The sequence below is a fragment of the Bos indicus genome, chromosome 4, assembly GCF_029378745.1.
Source record: "Bos indicus isolate NIAB-ARS_2022 breed Sahiwal x Tharparkar chromosome 4, NIAB-ARS_B.indTharparkar_mat_pri_1.0, whole genome shotgun sequence".
NCBI classification, from domain to species: Eukaryota; Metazoa; Chordata; class Mammalia; order Artiodactyla; family Bovidae; genus Bos; species Bos indicus.
The window spans coordinates 33,406,634-33,423,230 of NC_091763.1; the positions used below are offsets into that span (position 1 = coordinate 33,406,634).

Sequence of the window (16,597 nt, forward strand, 5' to 3'; positions counted from 1 at the left end):
AGTGAAGTGACACCTCACATCAGTCAGAATGGCCATTAAGAACTCTACAAATAACAAATAGTGGAAAGGGTGTAGAGAAAAGGGAACCTTCCTATACTGTTGGTGAAAATGTAAATTGGTACAACCACTATGTGGGGAGAGAAGGGCAGCTCAAGAGGGAAATGATATATGTATACTTATGACATTTATGACATTATTTATGACATTATTATTTATGACATTATACATATGACATGATATATGTATACTTATGACATTAATGACTTACGACTTATGACATTTCACATTGTTGTACTGCAGAAACCAACACATTATAAAGCCACTTTCCCCCAATTAAATATTTTTTTTAAAAGAAAAAAAAAAACCCAAATGATTCTGTGTGTGCTGACAATCAAGTCAACACTTGTACTAGTGAGTATAAAGGTCTTGACTCAGATTTCATCTTTGTAGTCTATATTAACTCTTAGTTCAGTTCAGTTCAGTTCAGTCGCTCAGTCGTGTCCGACTCTTTGCGACCCCATGAATCGCAGCACGCCAGGCCTCCCTGGATACATCAAATGCCATAGAGGCCAACTCTGAATGTTTTCACAAAGGAATAACAATGGCAACCAGTCATCAAAACCAGAACCTATGAAAATGTAACCAAAAAAGGATATATATTCTACAACCAGTGCACTAAATGTATTGTAATATTTGTGGTAGGTTGCTACAAAATGGCCCCCAATAAACCATGCCCTCTTGTGCCCACTCATGTACATTTACCAAATCATTTACAAATTACTTTGCTGCTCCTCTTACTGTGAGGTAAAACCTTTTCCCTCCTCCACTTGATCCTGGGCTGCTCTGGTAACTCGTTCCAGCCAAGTGCACACAAAAGGGACATCATATGACTTCAACGTGACTTCAGAGCCTAGGCCTCAAGAGGTTTTTCAACTTCTACCCTTCCCTACTAGAACATTTCCACTGCCCAGTTCGGAAGTCCAGGCTAGAATCATGAATGATCAAACACCATGCAGACAAGTCCCAGCCACTATGGCCTCAGGCAGGCGTGAGGCTGTCTCAGGCTTTCCAGCCTCATCCGCCTACCTGGTACGGGCGGCGCTGTAACTCAGGCAAGACAGCAGCACAGCCGTGCGAGTGGGCTCAATCCACTGACACATCATGAGATGACCACCTGTTTTAAGACAGGAAGTTCTGGGGGGATTTATTAGACAACAAATATGCAACTGATCAGAAAGTAGAAGGCCACAGAGGAATGAATCACTCAAACACAAAACAAGAAGCTATATGATTTTGAAAATTTTATTTCCTGAGGGTAAAAACTACAAAACTGGATAAAGGAAAAAGAAATCCTGAGAATCTGATTTAGTATTCAATCCTTGTAAAGTCATTAAGTTTAAATATAAATTAAGTTCATGTTCACAAAACTAATTATTGGGTTGGCCAGAAAGTTCATTTGGGTTTTTCTGTAAGAAAAACTATGGAAATGCTATGGAAAAACCCAAACAAACTTTGGGCAATTCAATGTAAGGATATAATAAATTTGCGGTGGTTTTTCGTATGTGTCAGAGGGTGTAAACCTCCTTACTACAACCTAATTCTGTCCAACATAAGCTTTTAGATTAAATTGTAGTGGTCTTTCCCAAACATAGTAGGCTTGTATCCCTGTGGTGAATGTGGAACCACTGATTTCAGGGAAGTTAGCATCCAATCATGTATTTCATATCCTTTGGCAACTAGAAAATATTAAAGTGCTTGAAAGATGGACTCTACGATGATGTCCAGAAAGAAGACTTATTACCTACTTAGGTACCAACAAAGATATCTGAGAGTTAGATTTGCACTGTTAAAATCTGTAGATTGGCATTGTTGAGGCTGATCTTAAACTATGCATAGTTCTATAGTCATATTGTAATTTGTATTGCTGCATCAGAGGAAGCTTAAAAATATTTCTACTTTCTATGTCAGGATAAATTTTGAGAGCATGATTCTACTGATCTCTACATTTAACAAGTTTCCTTCAGTTAACATCCCTTCCTGTCTCACAATACCACCCACTCCTGGCACCCAATTATATATTTTGGTAAGTGCTTAATAAATGGTTAGTCTCTAGAGATGAGGCATTTCCATCAGTTGCATCATATCACAGAAAGCATGAAAAACCTGCTGAACTAGCTTCTCTGCATCAGTCTCTGGACATGATTTCCAGGCTGAACAGGACACAACAAACCTGCAAAGTACAAATAATAAATGATTAAATACAACACAATGTCAACAGGAAAAGGCTCCAAGTGGTGACAGTGAAGAAAGCCATGACGTTTGTTCCACCTGGCTATTCGTGTATGAAACAGGATTGCTTGCTCACTGTGGGTAAATGTAGCCTGACACAATAGAAAGTAAAGCCACATTCTTCCATATAGCACAACTCCTAATTTACCTTCTAACTAGAGCCTAAGTAAGGACAAAAGGGGACAAGAAACTAGGCAGAGCTCAAGGGTGCTCTGGAGTTAGGTCTTAGTGTGCTAAATAAACTCACCTTTTCCTATAAAGACCTTTCTAACATGCCACAAATGGGATGAGTTAAATGAATTCATGCCACTGTCTGCAATAAAACTTGAACTATTTTTAAAGAATATTTGAAGAGAGTAAACAAAAATAATAAAATAGAAAAAGAAGGGTAAGAGGAGAGAAAGGCTGTTTCTAGAAAAGCCAGAGAAACTCTCTCGAAGCCAAGATATGCCCTCCACACTATGTTCTTCTAGAAGCTCCTGGTGAAGAAATCCCCTATGCAGTAGCTGATAAAGGTGGCCCCAGGAAGCTGAATTAAATAGGAAGAAAGCCTGGCTCTTCGAGGGCTCAGAGCAGAAACGTGGTTACTAATTAATTTTCTTGTAACTAGCTTTCCCCTTTACAGACACACAAATTTTCTACACCAAAACATGCATTATGCTCAAGTTAAAATCAAAATATTGTATAATATAAGTCTGTGGATGACCATGCGATTTTCACATCACTGAAAATTAAGACAGGAAAGTAGTTATCTTTGACATGTACTTTAGATTAAGCAGAATGACATAAAAACATGTTCTGGCCCAGTATATAATAATGAAACCAATGTTTGAGTGGATTACATTTGCTGAAAGATATACAGGAACCTACAGAAAGTCCTGCCTTGCTTTCACTGGTGATTCATGATCAGTAGGCCTTTTCTAGCTATACTGTACATACACCTCTCAAATATTTAGCAAAAGCTAAGTATTTCTTCACAAAGAGTAACAATTTCTATTTATGTGTTAAATTTTTTTAAAAATTCAGTTATATTTTTAAACTATAGAAAGAATAATCATTCCTACATGCACAATTCACCAAAGAATATACACAGATGCCAATAAACAAAGAGAAAATGTTCTGCTTCATATGAATTCAGGTTAAGTTATATTTTCCTATAAAAATTTGTATAGACTGCTTTATAATGCTTAAAGTTGGCAATGATGTGATAAAATAAGGAACACTAATTATCATATTATTATTTGTAATGAGAAAAACTGAAGATAGTAGGGAAGTGGTTTAATTATGGAAATCCATAAGACTAAACCTCAGATACGCAGATGACATCACTCTAATGGCCAAAAACTAAAGAGCCTCTTGATGAAGGTGAAAGAGGACAGTGATAAAGCTGGCTTAAAACTCAATATTCAAAAAACTAAGATCATAGCATCCAGTCCCATCACTTCACGGCAAGCAGAAGGGGAAAAAGTAGAAACAGTGACAGATTTTCTTTTCCTGGGCTCCAAAATCACTGCAGACAGTGACTGGAGCCATGAAAGTAAAAGATACTTGCTTGCTCCTTGGAAGGAAAGCTATGGCAAACCTAGACAGTATATTCAAAAGCAGAGACATCACTTTTCTGACAAAGGTCTGTATAGCCAAATCTGTGGGTTTTCCTGCAGTCATGTACAGATGTGAGAATTGGACCATAAAGAAGGTTGATGCTTTCCAACTGTGCTGGAAAAGACTCTTGAGAGTCCCATGGACTGCAAGGAAATCAAACCAGTCAATCCTGAAGGAAATCAACCCTGAGTATTCATTGGAAGGATTGATACTGAAGTTCCAATACTTTGGACACCTGATGCGGAAAGCCAAATCACTGGAAAAGACACTGATGCTGGGAAAGATTGAGGGCAAAAGAAGAGGGCGGCAGAGGATGAGATGGTTGCATGGCATCACTGACTCAAGGACATGAATTTGAGCAAACTCTGGGAGATAGTGAAGGACAGGGAAACCTGGCGTGCTGCAGTCCATTGGGTCACAGAGAGTCAGACACAATTTAGTGACTAAACAACAAGACTAAATATTACTCAACCAAAAATACCTCAAAGCATATTTAATGGCACTGAGAAATGGCTGAAATAATATTGAGAATGCAATTCACAAAAAAATAATTATAATATGATCTACATTTATAAAAAAGTATACGCTATAATCAATGCACATTATACATTAGAAAGATATGTCATGTCTTATAACAGAAACGTTAAATTTGTTCTTATATTTTTCCATATTTTACAAAATGTTTTTAACAATGAGCATGAAGTACACATAAAATAAAATGCTATTTCAAAAATAAACTAACTTTCTCTAGGTCGTACATTTTCAAGCTTAACAATGAATGAAAAATTCCTTTCAGAGAATTTCCATGTATTTGGGGTATATACACAGTAATGACTCAGAAATTGAGTACACCTTGAGCTCTGACTTGTTTTCTGAGCTCCAAACTCATATATCCAACTGCCTACTGGCATATTATCTTGTATATAAATACAAATTATAATTCCTGTATTAGCAGAAATTTTGAAGTGATCATGTACAAAACGAAATTATAACTTCTACACTAACATGCCCATTTCCCCTCTAATTTTCTCCATCCCAGTAAATGCCACCATTGGAATCAGTAATCCATCAGTAAGTCTTACTGGTTCTACCTCCAAAACATCTCTCAAACCTCTCCATGCTCTCCACCTTCAGTATCAACTGCCTTGTTCAACATACATACCATCCATGCTTCCTGATTTCTTTCATCTCATTCTTGTTCATATTACTATCTACCTAATTTATTCTGCATATAACAGCCAAGGGTCCTTCTCAAATGTAAATACAACAAGTTTAACTTTAATACTTAAAATTGGTAAAATGCTTCCCGTTACTTTTTGGAGGAAATCCAAACTCTTTACCATGTTACAAGGCCCTACATCAATGGAGCACCCCAACCAAATCAGTACCTTCAGGAATACTGCTTCTAAAGCTCTTCAGGTAATTCTCAGATGCACTAGGGTTGAGAACACTGCCCTTCCTACCAGTTTTAGCTCTGGTCTCCCCCTCTTCTATCTCTTTTTCTACTAACTTCCCACTCAATTGTTAATGTATAGCCATACTGCCCCTTAATATTCCAAGCTCTTCCCTATCCTCAGATTTGTGTGCTTCTATTAAACAACAAAGTCACTGGGAAATAGGAATGAGCACAATGTGTTGAGCTGGAGATTCAAAAAAATTAAAAATCATGTTCTTGCAGGCTTATATTCTAGGAAGTAAAGATAGATAATACACACACACACACACACACACACACACACACACACAGACTGGGTGGTTATAAATGTTAAAATACAACAAGTGTGTGTGGAGAAGGGGGACTGCTATTTTAGATGGTCAGGGAAGGTCTCTCTGATGAGAGCCTTTGAAATAAGGGGGTTACCTTTGCACATACTGCAGGGAAGAGACTACTAAAAGGAGGAAATCACAACTGTGAGGGCCTCGAGGATAGTGCTTTCCTGGCAGGTACAAGGTAGCCTTTGTGGCTGGAGTGGAGGCAGTCAGAAGCACTGCAGGAGACAAGGTCAGAGAGGCAGATGAGAGCAAGATCATGAGGTCTCTCAGGAGGACTCTGGATCTCGTGTGACTGAAAGGAAAAGCCCTCGGAGGGTTCTGAGTAGGAGAGTATGACCTGGGTTCCATTTGGCCATCAGGGCTGCTGCGCAGAGAATGTTCTGCAGGGAAGGAAAAGCGAAAGCAAGAAGAGCACGGAGGACCTGCTGCAGAGCGAGCAGGGCACAGATGCTGGAGGGCTGTCCTCCTAGCAATTCATTTGATGAACTCCTTCACACCCTCGACATCTCAGCCTCATCAGCCCTCCTCAGACACGTCCCCTGACCACACACTACAAAAGCAGTGCTCTGTCTCCCTGCCAGCTTGTTTCTATGACCACACTGACTCAATAATATTCATCATTATTTGCAGTCACCCTATTTATTTGTTTCCTTTTGTTCCTATTTCCCATGTAAAAACTACAGTCTACAAGAGAGGGGATCTCCTCTGTCTTGTGTCCTGAGCACACAAAACAATCTTCGGCACATTATAAGTTCTCACTAAATATTTCCTGAATGAGTGAATGGAAGTTCCGTCCCAGGATCATGAAAAATGTATTTTTTCAAAAAGTCAAAGACCTGAGGCATATATGGCCTGAACTCTTAACCCTGCATGCAAGGTGAGATCCACAACTTGCCAGGAAATATGTTACAATCTTCAGGTTTCTCTGTATGTGATGATGATTTTTGACTTCTGACTATTACAAAAAAGGATAATAAGATCTATGTTTAAACTTTATCATTAATTTATAAATTAATGTATAGAAACTGCAAATATGACTATGGGAATATGCCATCTAAGACTTAGATGTCAACAAACACAAGCACCTCGGGTATACACAAACCACGCTTGACATGGAGGCAGATAATAAAATTTTGAAAAAAATAATACTGACTAAATTCTTTAAAAAAGGAAAAGTAGAGAAACAGTATTTCAGAAAGTGAAACATGTCAGACAAACCATTACTTCCATTTTTCACATTCCACCTGAAATGCCTCTAAGCCTGCTCTCTTCTTATTCACACAGTGCTAAATGTAGCCTCGTTATGTTAATTCCCTGACCCAAGCTCTTACAAAAGAGACAGCCAGATGCTATGAACAGGGACTTTCCAAGTCTTTGTCAATTCTTAATTATCTTGTTCTCCACCGCTCTTTCTCTTGCCAGGTTTTAGTATTTTCTTTCTCACTCTTTCCAAAAATTTAAGTCAAACCCCATACAATAAAAATGAAATGCATCTGACAGGGTAAACCATCCTTTTCTGAATATAAGTTAATTTACCTTGTCTCTTGTCTTGGTATCATTGCTATTGTCTATGACTGTACTAACCACCACATATGTATAGACCATCAGTTTTTACCTGAACTTAGCATCAAATACCTGAGGTAGAACAAGTGTACTGTAATATGTGTACTGATTTTGGAGGATGATGATGACATGGTCACCGAGTCAATCTTGAAATGGTGTTGTGCACAAAACACCTCAAGGACTGATTTCACAAAGTCTCAAAAGCAGGAAAGAGAGACTAATTATGCATCAAACACCTAAGTGGTAAAAAAATAACTGCCCATGGAGCAAGTGACAGATGATAACATCAGAATCATAGTGGAGGGAAGACATTCAAAAAACGAAAATGAGCACAGTAAGAATAAAAAAGAGCAGCCTTACCTGTCATCTCTGATATGATAGAAGAATCCATAGCCATTGTGCACCATGGGAACCGTCACGCCCTGGACTCTTAAATAACCAACCAGACTGGTTGAGAGAACAAAGTTTCCACCTCCTCCACTGCACAGCACAAAGAAAGGATATTTTACTAGGCTTACAGAGGCTTGTTTCTGAAAAGCTTTTAACATCCAGGAAGAAGAACTGCTGAGGTGACAAGACACCACTTTATGTTACCTCCTGGAGAAGAGGGGGTCTGTGAAGAGTTCTGGAACAGGGAGGCCTTCCTCCTTTGCTATGAGTGAGAGGCCTAAGAGATGACGGTCAAATCCTGCAATAGAACCCCAAACTTGAAGTTAGATAAGAGTTTCCTGCACAAGAGAATTTTTTTTTTTTTTTTGAGTGACAATAATTCCAGTGTAAGTACCTTTTCCAGTTGAACAATCTTTCATCATTTTATTATGTTTTGCAAAAGCTTCTAACATCATGTGCTTCCGCTCAAGAAGCTGTATTAAAAATCAAGAGATACTTTAATAACAAACTGTACAGAAACCAAACGGAAAAACCTGAGCTCAAAGTAATTAGAATTTGGGTAATTCAGAAGAGAAAAAAGAAAGATTTCAAGAAAGACCTTAAGACACATAATTTTTGTGTCGTTTTCTGCACTTCTATTGCCTTTTTTAAAAAAATATGTTTTATATTGGGGTACAGTTGATTAACAATGTGGTGTTAGTTGCAGGTGCACATCAAAGTGATTCAGTTCTACATATACATTTATCCATCCTTTTGCAGATTCTTTTCTCATTTAGGTTATTATGCTCAGAATACTGAGCAGACTTCTCTATGCTTTACAGTAGGTCCTAGTCGGTTATCCATTTAAAATATATCAGTGTGTTCATGTCAATTCCCCACTTCCAATCTATCCCTCCTCCCAACCCTTACCCTCTTCCACTGCCTTTTCCTTCCTATATGCTCCGAAACTTATTTCCTTTCCAGAACAAGAAAATAGGAACTTGTGGGTAGCACTAAAGTGATATTAACAAGTATAAAGACAAAAGCAATTATGATTGCAAAACGAAAGCATAGTTGTACAAAAAAGATAATTAAGCAGCTCCATGAAATTAAAATAAGGTAACACATATATAACTAGGTGCTTTCCTGGTGGCTCAGTGGTAAAGAATCCGCCTGCAATGCAGGAGACAGGGGTTCGATCCCTGGGTCAGGAATATCCCCTGGAGAAGGAAATGGTCACCCACTCCATTATTCTTGTCTGAGAAATCCCAGGGACAGAGGAGCCTGGTGGGGTACAATCCATGGCGTCGCAAAGAGTTGGACACAACAATATATAACTATAACTATGTCTATCAAGACTAAAGAAGCAAATGCAATACCAAAACAGCAGTGGGAACATACCACCCTTTTGTGGTAAATGCTTAAAAGTAAGTATAAAACAAAACAAAACATATAAAGCTATATTGGTTCTAATATTTAAAAAAAAATCTCATTTCAAAAACGTTCAACCACATCAAGAAAAGTTTCCTTGTAAAGGCGTTTGGGAACAGTCTGCATTGTATGAGTATTATCTAAAGGCAGATCAACAGTAGTGAAATACTCAAGGTGTGGGAAATTATTTTGCCTCGAAGATGACACAAATGGGCTTATCGGGTCTTCCCTGTTTCTTATTCTCTCCAAGGGCATACTTCACTGGCAAATGAAGAAATGTTTGACAGTTTCCAGGAAAAAATGTTTGAAAATATTTTACTGATTCAGGGATTTGAAGAAGTTAGTTATTCAAGGGTCATGTTTCCTTTAGAACAGACAACTTATCTTAATTTTTTTTCTTTTTGAATACTCACACTGGTAGAAGGATTCTGCATGGATTGGCACCAATTGACTGCTTCTACTGTACATGGTCGCACAGTCTCTGTACGGCCATGATAAAATAATCTTGTCATAGCTGTTTCATAGCAGCAACCAGGACTATGAGAAAAAAGAAAAATGAAAGAGAATGTATTATGAGAAAGAAAACACTATAATGTTACTACAAAGAGTTTAACTAGTAAAGCTGGCTTTGGTCAGAGATTAAGTTCTATGATATACACTGCAATTGAGATTTTCAATAACAAGAGGCTATTTTCAACAGCCAAGAGCAAAAACTACTCAGGCCTAGTATAACATATGTTTCAAAGGCGTGCCTGCCGTCAGGTTGTATGCTTTGGTGTCTGTGGTAGGTGGCCTCTAAGATGCGTCCAGTGGTCCCTGCCTCCTGCTCCTAATGCCCTGGTATAACCCCTCACGCTGTGTGTAGGATGGCCTTGGTGTCTTCTTTCTAACAAAAAGAACAGGACAAAAGCAGTTTGAAGTCACTTCTGAAATCAGGTTACAAAGTGAGCTCTCTCATGCGCTTTCACTTCCTCACTCTGAGGAAAGCCTGCTGCCATGCTGGGGGCTGCCCTGTAGAGAGGCCTCTAAACTAGAGCTTGGGAGGAAAGGCACCTTACTAACAACCACTTGAGTCTAGACACAGATCCTCTTGCAGGAGTGCCTTCAGGTGGGGACACGGCACTGGCTGACACCCTGACTATAGCAATGAGGTCAGAGGCATCCAGCTAAGCTGCACCTGGCTTCCTGACAGACAGAAAATGCGAGATGACAAGGAAGTGTTTGTTGTTCCCAGCTACTAAGATATTGGGTAATTCGTTACATGGCAATAGAGAATACAGTGTGCTTGGCCTTTAGTTCCCTCATACAGAGCTCAAATGACTGTAAAATTAAGTAAAAGCATTATTTAATAAGTTCCCTAGGGTAGGGGTCCTCAAACCTCTGGGATCCAATGCCTGATGACCTGAGGTGGAGCTGATGTAATATTGGAAATCAAGTGCACGATAAATGTAATGTGCTTAAATCATGTTGAAACTCTCCCCCTGCCTCCCCATGGAAAATCTGTCTTCCACAAAACCAATCCCTGGTGCCAGTAAGGTTGGGAACTGCTGCCCAAGGATGATGACTATTTTCCTGGGTTGGAGAATGATATAAATGATATAACAATTTTCAGTACAAAGCTCTCTTTCCTGGTGATAGGAATTCAGTCAAAGCAATAAAATGGAATTAGAGTAAAAGGTCTGAAAGTGGGCACTGCTGCTGCTGCCCCCACGTCGCTTCAGTTGTGTCCGACTCTGTGAGACCCCAGAAGGGGTCAAACACTTTTTTATTTTTTGGTCATGCCACACAGCTTGTGGAATCTTAGTTCCCTGATCAGGGATCAAACCTGGGTCCATGGCAGTGAAATCACCAAGTCTTAACCACTGGACCACCAAGAAATTCCCTCAAATAGTTATTGGGCCTCCTCTGTTCAATGTTTCTATAAGACTATCTCCCTGAGCTGAAATAGTATCTTTTCAAAATGTGAATAAGAAAGTGTAAGTAACAATCTAGGGACTTCCCTCCTGGCCCAGTGGGTAAGACTTTGCCTTCCAGTGTAGGGGGTGTGTGTTCAATTCCTGGTCGGGGAGCTAGGATACCACATACCTCCTGGCCAAAAAACCAAAACAGAAGCAATACTGTAACAAATTCAACAAAGACTTTAAAAATGGCTCACATAAAAAACCTTTAAAAAAAAATTAAAAATAAAGGCAGTAAGAATGAATGAAAAAATATCACTACTCAGCAACTTGTAATGAAATAATAGAGATCATGGTAATGATCATCAATGGCCACTAAAACCATTAGGTAAAAATATCAGGGAGGAAACTTTATAATGGATGTTGGCTAACAACTGAACAGGATATGATAGGAAACAAATAAGATGAACTATTTGATTTACTGTTATAAAAAATAATAAAATTTACTGATTACTATTTTTAAGTTTCCAAATCTAACTACCAGTTTATAGGAAACATGGGAGACAGAGCAACAATGCTTAACAGTTTTTTTACTTAAAGGACAAATACATAAAATAGTAATAAAAATTTATGTCCATGAACACACAATGTAAAAAAATGTAATCTGTGACAAAATAAAAAGGACAGCACCATGATGGACAAAAGCACAGTGTATACTACTGAAACTAAGCCAGTATTATTCAAATTAGGTTGTTATAAATTTAAGATGTTAAACGTAGTTTCCAAGGTAGCCATAAAGAAAACAGCTTAAAAAATAGAGACAAGAAAGACAGGGAAATCAAAATGGTACACTACAAAAAAAAAAATCAACTAAATACCAAAAAATGCAGGAATGAAGGAACTGAAGAACAAAAACACATAAGACCTACAGAATACATAGCAAAAGGGCAGAATTCTCCCTCATCAGTAATTATCTTAAATATAAATATATTAAACTCTGCAAAGGTAGAGATTGGCAAAATGAACAAAATCACAGTCTATATACTATCCTCAAGAGATTTGCTTTAGATATGAAAACAGTTCAGTCACTCAGTCGTGTCTGACTCTTTGCGACCCCATGAACCACAGTATGCCAGGCCTCCCTGTCCATCACCAACCCCAGAGTTCACCCAAACCCATGTCCATTGTGTCGGTGATGCCATCCAACCATCTCATCCTCCGTCGTCCCCTTCTCTTCCTGCCCCTAATCCCTCCCAGCATCAGGGTCTTTTCAAATGAGTCAGCTCTCCACATCAGGTGGCCAAAGTATTGGAGTTTCAGCTTCAACATCAGTCCCTCCAATGAACACCAAGGACTGATCACCTTTAGGATGAACTGGTTGGATCTCCTTGCAGTCCAAGGGACTCTCTCATCCAACTCTCACATCCATACATGACCACTGGAAAAACCATAGCCTTGACTAGATGGACCTTTGTTGGCAAAGTAATGTCTCTGCTTTTTAATATGCTATCTAGGTTGGTCATAACTTTCCTTCCAAGGAGTAAGCGTCTTTTAATTTCATGGCTGCAGGCACCATCTGTAGTGATTTTGGAGCCCAGAAAAATAAAGTCAGCCACTGTTTCCACTGTTTCCCCATCTATTTTCCATGAAGCGATGGGACTAGATGCCGTGATCTTCGTTTTCTGAATGTTGAGCTTTAAGCCAACTTTTTCACTCTCCACTTTCACTTTCATCAAGAGGCTTTTTTTTAGTTCCTCTTCACTTTCTGCCAGAAGGGTGGTGTCATCTGCATATGTGAGGTTATTGATATTTCTCCCGGCAATCTTGATTCCAGCTTGCGCTTCCTCCAGCCCAGCGTTTCTCATGATGTACTCTGCATACAAGTTAAATAAGCAGGGTGAAAATATACAGCCTTGACATACTCCTTTTCCTATTTGGAACCAGTCTGTTGTTCCATGTCCAGTTCTGACTGTTGCTTCCTGACCTGCATATAGGTTTCTCAAGAGGCAGGTCAGGTGGTCTGGTATTCCCATCTCTTGAATTTTCCACAGTTTATTGTGATCCACACAGTCAAAGGCTTTGGCATAGTCAATAAAGCAGAAAGAGATGTTTTTCTGGAACTCTCTTGCTTTTTCCATGATTCAGCGGATGTTGGCAATTTGATCTCTGGTTCCTGTGCCTTTTCTAAATCCAGCTTGAACATCTGGAAGTTCATGGTTCACATATTGCTAAAGACTGGCTTGGAGAATTTTGAGCATTACTTTACTAACATGTGAGATGAGTACAACTGTGCAGTAGTTTGAGCATTCTTTGGCATTGCCTCTCTTAGGGATTGGAATGAAAACTGACCTTTTCCAGTCCTGCGACCACTGCTGAGTTTTCCAAATGTGCTGACATATTGAGTGCAGCACTTTCACAGCATCATCTTTTAGAATTTGAAATAGCTCAACTGGAATTCTATCGCCTCCACTAGCTTTGTTTGTAGTGATGCTTCCTAAGGCCCACCTGACTTCACATTAGGTTAAAAATAAAAGGATGAAAAAAATGGTACCCAAAAGAGCTGGAGTGGCTACAGATTTTTTTTTCTATTTGGAGTGGCAGTATTATTATCAGACAAACTGTATTTTAAGTGAAAAGCTGAATGAGACAAACAGGACATTATGTACTGGTGAAAGATATAACTCATCAAGACATAACAACTATAAAAATGTATGTACCCAACAAGAGAGTTCGAAGATACATGAAGCAAACTCTAACAGAATTGAAAATAAAACTAGACAGCTCTACAACAACAGTCACAGACTTCAATATCGAACTTTCAATAATGGATAAAACATGTAGACATAAGATCAACAAGGAAACAGAAGCCTTGAACAACACTGTTCAAGCCTTGAACAACAACTACACCCAAAAGACAGTGGCTCAAAGGTAAAGCATCCACCTGCAATGCAGAGATACAGGTTCAGTCCCTCGGCTGGGAAGATCCCCTGGAGAAGGGCATGGCAACCCACTCCAGTATTCTTGCCTGGAGAAACCTATGGACAGAGAAGCCTGGTGGGCTACAGTCCATAGGGTCACAAAGAGTCAGACACAACTGAAACAATTTAGCATGCACGTGTGCAAAAGACAGAATGAGAATAAGCCACTAATAGTAGAATATAAATTCTTTTCAAGTACACATGGAACATTCACCAGGATAGCCATATATTAGGGCACAGAATAACTCAATAAATTTAAAAAGACTGGAACCATACCAAGTATCTTCTTCAATGACAATAGGATGAAGCTAAAAAGCAACAGAAGAAAAACTGAAAAATTCACATATATGTAGAAATAAAACAACACACTCTTAACCAACTGGTTGGGAAGAAATCACAAGGTATATCAGAAAACACACTGAGATAAATGAAAAGCAGAACAGAACTTACCAAAATTTATAGAATGAAGCAAAAGCACTGTTCAGAGGGAAATTCATGGCTCTAAATATTTATATTAAAGAAGAAAATCTCAAATCAGTAAATTAACTGCACACATTAAGGAATTAGGAAAAAGAAGAGCCAACTAGACCCAAAGCCAGCAAAAAAACAAATTAAGATCACAGTAGAGATAAACAAAATACAGATATGAAAAACAAAGAAAGTGAACTAAACCAAAAGTTGATTCTTTGTAAAGATAAACCAAATTGACAAGCTTTTAGCTGTACTGACTAGAAAAAAGGGAGAAGACATCAATTATTACAATAAACTATGAAACAGAGGGCATCACTACTGACTTTACAGAAATAAAAAAAGCACCACAAGAGAACATTTTGAACAACCATTTACAATAAACTGGATGAAGTAAAGTGAAGTCGCTCAGTCGTGTCCAACTGTTTGTGACCCCATGGACTGTAGCCTATCAGGCTCTTCTGTCCATGGGATTTTTCAGGCAAGAGTGCTGGAGTGAATTGCCATTTCCTTCTCCAGGGGATCTTCCCAACCCAGGAATTAAACCCAGGTCTCCCGCATTGCAGGCAGACACTTTACCGTCTGAGCCACAGACAAATTCTGAGGAATACACAAATGACCAAATCTAACTCAAGAGAAAATAGAAATACGACTGGACGTGTAACAAGTAATGAGATGAATCAGCAATCAGAAACCTCCCTACAAAGTTAAGTTCTGGATCAGATGGCTTTACTGATGAATTCTAAATTAAAAAAAAATCAACCACTAATCCTTCTCAAATCCTTCCAAAAACACTAGAGAGGAGGGATCATTTCCTTACTCATAAAATGAGACCAGCATTACCCTGATACCAAAATTAGGCAAAAACACTGTAAGAATAGACACTACAGACTGATATTCCTTATGTCCGAAATCCAAATATTATCACTCAGTCACATCTGACTCTTTGTGACCCCATGAACTGCAGCCTGCCAGGCTCCTATGTCTATGGGATTCTCTAGGCAAGAATACTGGAGTAGATTGCCATTTCCTCCTCCAGAGGATCTTCCTGACCAAGGGATCAAACCCATGTCTCCTATGTCTCCTGCATTGCAGCTGGACTGTTTACATGCTGAGCCATCAGGGAATAGATGCAAAAATCCTCTCCAATTTACTAGAAAATTGAATTTAACAGCAGATTAAAAGGATGATACAGTAAGTCTCCTACATATGAACCTTCAAGGTGCCAACTTTCAAAGATGTGAACGTGTGTTCACATCAATCATGTAAGTTAGTTCACGTGTCTGGTGTACACTGTCATGAGCATGCATCCTCTGCAAGTGGTCGTTCAAACTGCCCTCCGTCTCCTATTGCTGATGAACCTTCAGCTCCACCATCTCCCCATCTCTGCCTCCTCCAGTCAGTAATTCTTCTTGTTCACTCAATGCCAGCCTCCATATGCCAGCTGTTGTACTGTACTACTGTATTCTTCAAGGTACCGTAAGATTAAATGTTTTATTTTTTGTGTTTGTTTTTTATATATTATTTGTGTGAAATATATAAACCTACTACAGTACAGTACTATACAGTTGACTATGTTAGTTGGGTACCTAGGCTAACTTTGTTGGTGTTACTAACAAACCGGACTCACAAATGAGCACTCAGAACAGAACTCATTTGTATGTAGGGATCTCACTGTACACCATGACCAAGTAGGATTTATCCCAGTAATGCAAGGATGGTGCAACATAGGAAATCAATGTAATACACTACATTAACAGAATGAAGAAAAAGACCTACATGATAATCACAATTGATACAGCAACAGCTTTTTATAAAATCTCGTACTCTCCCATAATAAAAAGTGAACAAAGGAATTTCCTCAATATGATAAAGACTTATGAAAAACCCACAGTTAACATGATACTCAGTGGTGGAAAACCAAAAATTTCCCAGCTAAGATTAATAATAAGATAAGGATGCCTGCTTCTGCCAATTCTATTCAACATAGTACTGGCTGTTCTGGCTATAAAGAAAGAAATAAAAGGCATCCAAATCAGAAAGGAAAAACTGAAGCTATCTCTATTCACAGATACCTGGTCTTACACATGGAAAATGCTAAAGAATCTACAAAAAAATTGTTGGAGCTAATAAATGAATTCAGTTTTTTCACGGTATGAAGTCAACATGCAAACATCACTTGCATTTCTATACACTAGCAATAAGTAATCTGAAAAGTAAATCAAG

General features: G+C 38.6%; 1 protein-coding gene across 9 annotated transcripts in view; it reads right to left on the reverse strand.

Annotated features, from left to right (window-relative positions):
- Nucleotides 1–1,288: 1,288 nt before the first annotated feature.
- The window catches only part of CROT (carnitine O-octanoyltransferase), a 61,125-nt gene continuing 45,816 nt past the window's right edge, over nucleotides 1,289–16,597 (reverse strand). For 8 of the 9 annotated variants that reach the window (XM_070787643.1, XM_070787645.1, XM_070787641.1 and 5 more), the window contains 5 exons: nucleotides 9,441–9,564; nucleotides 8,012–8,090; nucleotides 7,822–7,915; nucleotides 7,588–7,707; nucleotides 1,289–2,230 (listed from right to left, as the gene is read on the reverse strand). In XM_070787643.1, coding sequence (XP_070643744.1) covers nucleotides 2,110–2,230; nucleotides 7,588–7,707; nucleotides 7,822–7,915; nucleotides 8,012–8,090; nucleotides 9,441–9,564 — 538 coding nt within the window. In that variant the 3' untranslated portion in view covers nucleotides 1,289–2,109. Of the gene's footprint in view, nucleotides 2,231–7,587; nucleotides 7,708–7,821; nucleotides 7,916–8,010; nucleotides 8,091–9,440; nucleotides 9,565–16,597 lie in introns of those variants that run through there. The other variant, XR_011566206.1, reaches the window with a different exon arrangement.